We start from the raw sequence: 9,985 nt of genomic DNA on the forward strand, positions 1-9,985 counted from the left end.
ATCACCAAATCTTTAGAATATGCCCACGCTGGGCTTAAGGCTGTCAGACTGCTCCCATACAGCAATAAAGGCTCCTCCTCACATCTCTCTGCCAGGTCCCAGGAAGGTTAAAAAAGAAAGGCAACTCCATTTAAAAGAGCCCCATAGGAATTAATGTATCAGGCCCTAACTGTGGGGTACTTTCCTCAAATCAAGAAAATAGTTTCTGCACAAGCCAATGCTCTGCTGGTTTTCCTTAGACATAAAATTTCCTTTATTTCTTTTCTTAAAAAGTTAAAAATACAGAAGGTTCAGAAACTGATTTTTCTCCTTGCAGATGTTCAAACTGCAGCTTAAGGAGAAAACAATCCTTCACTGAAATGTTTCTCTTAATTTTTTTTTTATTTTTATTTTTTTTTCAATCATCACCACCATTAGGACAGAGGTTGAGGAGCACTGACTCCACCACTAATTTGATGACGTAGTTTGATTCCAGATTCACATTTCCAGGTGCCAAGAGTCCAGAAAACAGCCATGCTAACTTCTGCCTTCGTTTGAGAGAGATATTTTTTTTTTTTTTTTTTATTGAACACAGCAGTGACCGTTGGCATCTTTGAAGCGTAATCGCATCTTAGGTCGGTATTTCTCAAGGTAAAGCAGCTGTTTGGAATTGAAAGCTCCCCTCCTTTTCCTAAAACAAAGAGAATGAAGGCTAATATCAATGGAAAAAGCACTGCTTCAATCACCATATACATTCTAAGGCAGATTAGTCCTCGTTTCAAAGCTTTTCTGTATCTACAAAACAGCATTTTGGCTTGGTTCTGTATCCACTGACACTTTGAGAAAGGGTAAACCAGGCCAGCATACGAAGTTCGTCACCTACATACCAATACTAAAATCAAAATCCAGTTAAAAAATTTCAGCATATTTTCTTGGATTGGGAGAGTTTATTTCCATCACCAACAGCAGTCACTGAACAACACTGAGCTCACCCATTCCTTGCAGATGTATGTGCTACTTATTACATTAGCTAAGTAAGACCATGACATTCAGATACAAACAGATGAGAGGTTCTCAGAAAAGAGCTTCTCAGTATAAACGGTACTGTACCCAGGAAGAGAAAAAAGGAATTTAAGAAAGAAAAAACTCAGAAAAATCTGTTGACAGCAATATAGTTTACAAAGATAACTGAAGACCCTGGGAATCCATAAAAGGATGAATTGCTTTTTTGGCAAAACTCATTCAACATAATCTTACCTGCTGGGCTTCATTTCAAGATTTGATGTTATCACTAAACCAACAGAGCTCTGTAGTCTCATCCTTCACTAGTTTTGTTCTTTTCCAGACAGGGTGGTTGCTGACATTTCCTGGGTGGATAACGCACTCACCCACAACACCTTTAGGAGTGCTGGTGCTCACCCACTTGCTGTAGAAATTCTGCTTGGGGTCTCAACCTCATTAGATATGTTTTTGCGGGGGGGTTTTGTTTGGTTGTGTTTCTTTTTGTAATTAGGAGCAATTAGCCCATGTTCAATTCATCCACAGTTTTTACAGCCCCAGTCTAGACATTTTTTCCTCCCAAGTTCAAAATCTTTGAGTCTTAGGTCAATGGTTTAATATATAAACCCAGATTAAAAAAAACAAAAACAAAAACAACCTCATCACCTTTTAATCCTAATCTCTAAACAGAGGAAAGGGCACAAGCCTCAGCATTAATGTCAAAGTCATGCCCGTTATTGTCAGGATATAGCTACTAGAAAACAAACCAGAAATCTATCAAACCTTCCTCAAGATGTATGCTGTTCAAATACAAAATAAACTGAGAGGTTTCTTGAGAATGGGGAAGTTTCACTTACTGCCTTATAAACTGAACTGCATCTTCGTACTTCATTCCACATTCAATGAGAGCAAGTGCAACCAGTACAGGAGCCCTAAAGGAGAAATCAATATTCAAGGAAGATTCAGAGAAACAGTATCTTGAGCCCCTCAAAATACATCAAATTATCTATGAACAGATAGCTTAAGTATTTTCTCTAAGTATTATCTACACAATGATATTTGCCTGCAGAGTACCTAATGTAAAATGTCTTTTAGTATACAGCTCTGTTTCCAGCACACACACAAAAAAAATCTACAGTCTCTTAGCATTTGGGCATGAAACAATAATTCTAGATTTTTACACTTTCTCATTTCACTATAACCTAATTTTCTACTTTGCTAACACAAGTGTGTAATACCTCTGGCATGCATTTTGCTTCTTATGACACTGCAGATTCAGCTGTACGTGAGAAATATCTATGAAGCACTGAACAGATGACATAAATTTTTTTTAATTATATGCTGTACACGGAACAATAGAGTAAAACTTTCTGCTTCAGGGTCCACATTTTGGAAATCGGTTAAGTGTAAAGATCTGGCTTTTCAAGCAAGCAGAAACCACAGTACACACTGATTTTCTCCTGGATTGATGTTCACCCCACTAAATACACACAGTTGCAACAGGCACCTCTGAGTAGTGGAGGATTAAACAGGTGGTAACAATTGGATAACTTGTACTCATTGCTAAACAAAAACATAGTTCAGGAGAAACAACTCTCACTATCACTGTCATGCTGCACCTGCATAAAGAGAATTATTCACTTTCCAAAGGAAACAAGTTGAAACTTCAAAAGTCACTAACAAAAAAAAAAAGCTGTCTCTTATTATAGTTGAAGTTCAATTTCCTACTACAGGTAGGCAGTTTTCCAGATTAAAGCAAAATCTGTAAAGCTCTTGCTTTTCGCTCTGCCAGAAGTAGTCCAAGAACAACAGCAAAAAGGTCATTCTGTAAGGAACAGATACACAACACCAGTTGATGCAACATTCAGAAGATGGAAAGCTTGTGGTACCCTTTGGCTAGATACTATGCAAGGAACAGAAGAGTTGAAAAATCACTTGAGTTAAACGAAGCCACCTTCCTAAAGTTGTTCCTCAGATAAAAATAGAGCAGAAATGGATAAATAAATGTTAGTTGCCTTGGGTTTCTGGCTCTTCTGTCTTTAAATATTGGCTGTTCTTCCCTCTACATTTCCCCAACCTGTTCTTCCCTAGAGGCAGAAATTTAAGCACCTGACGCACTCCAACTCTGTGCTTGACTTCTTTATTCCACTTTTCTTGCCCACTCATTCATATTCTTAAATATTAACACTCATAGTTAATGTAAGAATACTAACACTTAAGCTCCATTTCCTCCTAGCCCACAGGATAAACATAACATTCAGAGATTACATTTGAGAATATGAATGTAGCATTTAGCTTTCCTGAATCAGTCTTTTTTTATTTCATCTTGAAAGCAAGTTCTTCCCAAAGAAGGAAGTTATATTTTGAGTGGTGAGGAGAGAAACATCAGTCTGCATGTGAGCAAAAAATACAAGCCTAACTCTTGCTGAAACTGAAGTGAAGCCACTTTAGAGTAAGACAGTAATTGAACCAGTTTTTCCAAATGGTGTGGGGTTTTTTTTTTAATTACCACATGCTTAATGGTATACCAGTTGAAAACAGGGTGAAATTTAAAAAAACACTATTGTACAGCCTTAGAAATTGTATTATACACATATATTCCATTTGTCAAGAAGCACAAGAGGTGTTATTGTTTTAGCAAAAAGACATATACTTTCAAATTAACAGCATCTCTTAACTGCTCCTGTCATTCATGATTGACAGAAGTGTTCTGAACAATCTCTCCAAGTTTTTCCTTTCATCCTTGATCAGAGTTATGAAATTACTGAAGATTTTTAAGCTGCAATAAGTCTCTTGCTTTAATGATGCTGTTGCTTTAAAGTGTTATTTGGGAGAAAACAGAGAAATTGGCATTTACTTAACTCCTTCCCTGACCTACCTCCCAAGCCAATGCACTAACTTTAAGTCCAGTATAAAACAAGGCAGCAGAATACCAACCTTCCCAACCCTGCAACACAGTGAACAGCAACACAGCATCCAGGCTCTTCACGAAATTTGGTTTTCAACAGGTTTAGCCAGTCGTCAACTATCTGATTTGGGGGTGGTGCTCCATCATCAAATGGCCAGTCCTTTGAAGGAAAAGAACTACATAAGCTATATGGATTTCTATCCATAATCAACAGCAAGGTAACCATAACTGGGAGAAGGAAAATACTGCATTCAGCAAGAAATGCATATTACACAAACAGTTCTGTGGGTATTTTTCTGGTTGCACAGAAGTTTGGAAGTCAATATCATAATGCAACACTAAATGTTTAACAACCATTCAATTACACTTTTCAATAAAATTTCCATAAAACTCTACACTAGCTCCTTTGTAGTATAGAATTTTTAGAAAAATAGCTGCCCTTGAAATCTCATTTTATTAAAAATATGTAAAAATCAATAGACATTTCAAATAAACATTTGAAAGATGAGAACTCTGTAGACTTTTCCCTGTGATTGTGTCAACCTTTTAAAATACTCTTTGTACTTCAGACTCCGTACAGAGGAGAAGCTACTTCATAACAATCCAAGGGGATCAGCAGAGGAGAAGGTACTTCGTAACAATTCAAACAGATCAGCTTGTCCAGCTGCCATGAATCCAATAAGCAAGACAATTAAAATCATCTGAGTATTTTCAAGTCAAAAAACCCCCACATTCACAAGTCAAAAAGAAGAGTGCTTAGACAGAGGCAAAGGCAACAACTATGCAGCATTTACAATTACATTTCTGCCTGTTAAAGGGGTAGCCAACATTTAAACTACCTAGGCCACATTTAATATCATCAACATGGCTGTAAATCAAAATTACATGTGAGAAGCTTCCCATTTTCTCAAGGTCACAGCTCTCTCCTGGAACTTGTGCTGAGCGGAGTACTACACGTCCTACATTTCAAGACCAAGCACAACATCACATGCTTTATAATCTTCTCAGACACGAGGAGTGCTGTAGGAAGAGCACTGCTAGATGCAAGGGAAAAAAATAACTTAGTCGTTACTTAGCACTTTTCATTAGATGAACGCTATGCATTTTACAAGAGAGACTCATAGCCAGAGTTTTGTATTATTCAACCACCTCTCCAAATGGTAGGGAAATTGCTTTGGAAGGAGCCCTCTGCTTCCCTCATTGGCTAGAAACACGCTTTTCATGTAGTATGTTGAGAACAGGTTAATATGAAGTGGTATTCTCTGAAGTCTGAAAGAAGCACACAGAAACTCTCAACAAGTACAACCAAAGGTAAAAAAACGCCAGACTTTTCATTTTGAAATTCACTTACTGCTACCCTAATACTTCCTGAGTAACAAGGACAACTTAGCACAGACCTCAGCCCAAGAGCACCTTATAAACATGTTAGCACTTAAAAAAGCTGCAAGGGGGAAATCTCTCTCTTGGAACTACAAAACCAAAAAGCTTCAAGTTATTGAAATACCTTTATACGCGATCAATTCAGAAAGCTACACAAAGTCTGAAGACTTTGGGTGGCATCAGGTGTACGGTTGGACTTGACGATCTTTGAGGTTTCTTCCAACCATAATGATTCTATGATTCTAAGAGTTCAGAGAACTCCTTTTTTAAAGCAAATGGGAAACTAAAAATATCTGGGACAATGCAGCAAAATAAAAGGCTATAGAAACAAGCTCTTAAAGGAAAACTTGTTCTTTCTAATAAATGGCTTTTACAAGATCTTCCACTCAATCACACACTGCTAGCTATGTTATTTTAGGCACAGTGTCATCCACTGTCCCAGGAAGAGATGTACGGGCTGCCAAGAAGAGAGGCATTACCCATTGGAAGATGCTTTCTTTTGAAACTGCCTTGCAAAGAACAGGATTTACATGTCAGTTCTGTGTCCTCGTTTTCGATTAAATTAAATCCTTTCCTTCAGATCAAATACAGGAGCTTACTACATTGCTTTAGTTTACATGTTAACCATCCTGTCCACACAACTCTTGTGCTGGCCTGAATTAACCACAATCGCTAGTTCCCCACAGAACATCACCTTCTCCGGAAGGGTACACCACTGACATTAAATTAGCACTGATAAAATACTGCTGTATGGGACACTGCCTAGAATGAGGAACAAGAATAATTCTGGGACTAGAGGAGTAATTGCAGCAAAGTTTTGCAGTTTTTTTCCCTGATTATGAGTTCTGTCGGCATCGCCTCTGAATTCCTGTCAGACAGGATAGAAAACAAATTGCTAAGCTCCACGACCAAAACAGTCATTAATAACCAGGATGACGCACTGAGACTGCACAAACAGAAAATATAGCTTTTGTGCCACCTTGCAGTGGCTGGGAAGCATGATAGGCAAGAAAGGGTTATTCTTATTTACCCTTTATCTGGAGCAGCCTTGCTTAGCAGAACAGCTCTGGGTTTGTCAGTCAGCAATGACTGCAGGATTGGCAATGCAGAACTGATACGACCAAAAAGCAGTAACAGGACTTTAAAGTGACAAAAGAACCCTTTCTTCAAAACCCGCATGCAACTCACACTGAAGTTACGGCAGCAAAACACTCCCAGAACTGCCTGCATCTGCGTAGGATGAGACCGCAGCCACCAGCGTGGAATCCTCCCACCTTCAATACCAGAGCCCATGGTGATGCAGTAAATATCAGATGGCAATGAAGTCACAGCTCTAACACTGGTGCTCCCGACCACCTGCACGCATTCTGGTGGTGGCCATTCTGGAGGGCACAGAGCATAAAGAAAGTCTGATCCAGGGATGAACAGTAAATGAGGGACTGATAGAAGGAGAACAGTAAAATGTGTCTTAGGTCCTCAAGATGAACAAAACTACCGCAGCCTCCTTGGATGCCAGCCAGTGCAAAAATACTTCCAGAAAAAAAACTACCAGTTCTTCTGATGTAACATTTCTATGTTACAAGACCTTATACAGGAACATAACTCTAAGAACTACAGAAGCCCACAGAAACTAAATCCATCCCCGCCTCCTGTCTCCTGGATTTAATCTCTATTGACAAACATGCGCATGCAATAGTACTACTTCAAACATAGAACATCTAATTCTCTACTTTCTCACTATGCCATCTGCCAAAGCAACTCTGTAGCTGCCACATTCTACCCATCTTGCCAGTACGTGATCCTGTATCATGGCATGAGAGGAGGCTTTGCTAAAATGCTCTCATTTTCAGGGGCTTCACTATGCTTTTGACCTCAACAGTTTTAAAATAGACACTAATCTCTCTTAGGCAGTGTTTTTAATCTTAATGTTATTTTTGCAAGCAAATATTAGCTTTAAATAGTGATGTGTTATTTTCTCAGCCAGCTGGTAATTCAATACCATTTCTGAACAGCAACAGGACTCGGCTTTGAAAAAGCATGCACTCATAGGAAGGAAAAGCTACACAGGAGGTGGCCGTGTCAGTGATTAGTTAAGCTTACCTCAAATAGCAAAAGACTATTGCAATACAGTAGATTAGTAAGACAACCCCATGACTGGGATCATCAGGATCAGTGACGACATTAGCAGCAAACCTTCCCTGTCACCTCCTGCTCTGCTACCCTTAACAGATGCCTTGTGGATTTAAGCTCTCTCCTGTTTTTCCTTCTGCAGCAGTGGAATACTAAGAACTGGTACGTACCAAATGTGGAGAGACTTGTTAGCTGAGGCAAACGCATACAGACACAAGACTCTCGCATGTGTTACTTCAAGTGAAAGGCTCTCCAACGGAATGGTGCTTAGCAGAGCTGGCGGAAATACCATTTCCAGTTTTTTAGAAAAGCTTCCTCAAAAAAACTGCTTTCGGTTCAAATCTAGCCAATACCAAGTTTTTAAAATTTCTTGAGAGCCAAAATCCCCAAACTATTTCAGAGGGACAGGCTCCACAGCACAGAGCACTCCCCAGCTCCTGCAGCTGCACCAGCAGCCCCAGCCCCGGACTAGAGGTGGTGGATTTCGCTCACAGCTGCAGGAGCCAAGGTCAGCTGGCCTCATAGGGCAGGCACCCCAGCAGAGCCAGACACCTGCAAAACTGTCCCAAGTCTTCTAGGAAGAACTCAGATCTCTGCTCTGGCACAGGAACACAGAAATACTCTTAAGCCCTAGCTTAAATCAGGGCTCTGAGGGCTTCTACACCAGAAGTTTAATCCTTGCAGTCTCTGGCAATCTTAGGAGTATCGCAGATACAGGTTTCACAGCAGTGTGCCTGAAAACACTGATGTTCACAACAGCTCTAGAGCGAACAAAAATGCTATTCCAGAGTACAGCCCTAGGAGCACTGGTAGCCCTGTAATGACCGATTTTTCCAACAACACAGAGGCACACATGGCTGCCTGGAACTGGAGTAAATGCTTACTAAGGCCGGAAGCCAAGGAACCTGACTGACCTGTACGTGGAGTTTTCACAGATATGCCAAGATACAAGTTTTTCTCCTAATGGAAAACTGCAGAAGTTTTCCTCCAACTGAGCCATAAAAATGAAGATGCAATAGAAGACCGACTACCTGCAACAAGAAGGTGAGATGTAATTTCTGGCCTCGCAACAGAGTATTAGTCACTCCAGTAAAATAAACTGATTATATCTGACACACTATAATAATTCAGAAGTATTGCCTGGAAAAATACCGCCTGCAAGCTTAGTATGAGCACACACCTATTAAAAAAACCTCCCCTAAAACACCAAGCAATACTAGACGATATAGTCAGACACTCATTGCATAATGTTAACTATGAGTAGCACTTCAGGAATTCCACCTGCTGACGGAGAAGCCAGCAGCCAGGCTGCATTTAGAGGTGAGCAGTGATGAGGCTATCGATCAACATACTGCTACAGCCAGTCCATGGAAGCCTGCATCAATGTGTCAGCTATAGTCTCAAGAGGTGGCACTTCTTGAAAAAGCGAGAGAAGGGAGTTTTATCTGGACCCTGAGAAGGTCAACAGTAAAGCCAAGAAGTGCTGTATCTAGAGATAAGGACCAAATCCTTATGGTATGCAAGGACCATACCTTGTGGTATGAACCACAAGGCCGAACACCAGATTAGTATCGAACCACTCACTAAAAGGCAATCAACATACCTCAACAAATCCCAAAATCCAGGAATAGACACTTCTATTCCAACTAAAGCGCTCAGGCAATAGTAATGAATCAGCAAGTAGCTTTCACAAAACTACAGTGAGTTTCTCAAAAACAGCTTTAGCTGATGCTGCGCATCACATTGCTTTTGGTCAACCTGAAACAGTCATAAGCTCTTGCCCAAAACGTGAAGGCCATCCCCACCACTTCTAGACACGTAACTTATCATTTTTAGACAGTTTTAAAGGCAACTCACTAGAACCTGGATTCCTTCTTTTTCGATAGGAGCTTGATCATAAGTGGCATCACAAACTCGCACCAAGGTTGTCACTCCATACTTCTTCAGCTCCTTTAAGGCAAAGGAAAACATTTGAGCACACTGACAGAGTGAAGAATTAAAGAACTTTCTCATCAGCTACAAAACTAAAAATTTTACAAACAGTCAGCAGTACCGCAACTACTGCACAGCCCCAAGGTGACTACACAATGAAGGAGTGAGAGCTAACTCAGAAAGGGGTTTATGGGCTACATTAGGACAAGGGTTAGAAGTGACAGGAATAAATGTGAAACACCTCTGAATTATGCTTCTCTAGGGAAATGCCAAGGTGGAAAAAATTGCACGTGTAAGAGCAAAATTAAAATAGCTGCTTATATTCTCCATGCAGCTTCTTCTTCTCTTTAAATAGAAGCCTGGAACTGTTTGCTTCAGCCAGTGTTGACATTTTGAGGCAGGGAGGAACAGAACACACACACCACCATACTCTAGCTTCCTTGTAATGCACTATAAGTAGCACATTGTGCTAGATAAATAATCAGAAGATCAAACAAAAGCTGTTCCAGTTCACTTTGAAGGTTCACACAGCAAGCAGAATTTCCTCTCATGTTCGGACTGAACCACTATAACTTCTAACAATTAGCAATAATATCTATTCCAAGGTCAAGTCTCCTGAAAAAGGAAGACGATCCACAACAATGGGGGGGGGGGGGG

General features: G+C 40.1%; 1 protein-coding gene across 4 annotated transcripts in view; it reads right to left on the reverse strand.

Moving 5' to 3' along the window:
• Positions 1-415: 415 nt before the first annotated feature.
• Positions 416-9,985, reverse strand: part of PTP4A2 (protein tyrosine phosphatase type IVA, member 2) — an 11,237-nt gene continuing 1,667 nt past the window's right edge. For 2 of the 4 annotated variants that reach the window (XM_009707861.1, XM_009707859.1), the window contains 4 exons: positions 9,254-9,346; positions 3,916-4,046; positions 1,836-1,910; positions 416-670 (listed from right to left, as the gene is read on the reverse strand). In XM_009707861.1, coding sequence (XP_009706163.1) covers positions 562-670; positions 1,836-1,910; positions 3,916-4,046; positions 9,254-9,346 — 408 coding nt within the window. In that variant the 3' untranslated portion in view covers positions 416-561. The remainder of the gene's footprint in view (positions 671-1,835; positions 1,911-3,915; positions 4,047-9,253; positions 9,347-9,985) is intronic. The other 2 variants (XM_009707863.1, XM_009707862.1) reach the window with 2 other exon arrangements.

Source organism: Cariama cristata, unplaced genomic scaffold, assembly GCF_000690535.1.
Source record: "Cariama cristata isolate BGI_N322 unplaced genomic scaffold, ASM69053v1 scaffold7619, whole genome shotgun sequence".
In the NCBI taxonomy this organism is placed as follows: Eukaryota; Metazoa; Chordata; class Aves; order Cariamiformes; family Cariamidae; genus Cariama; species Cariama cristata.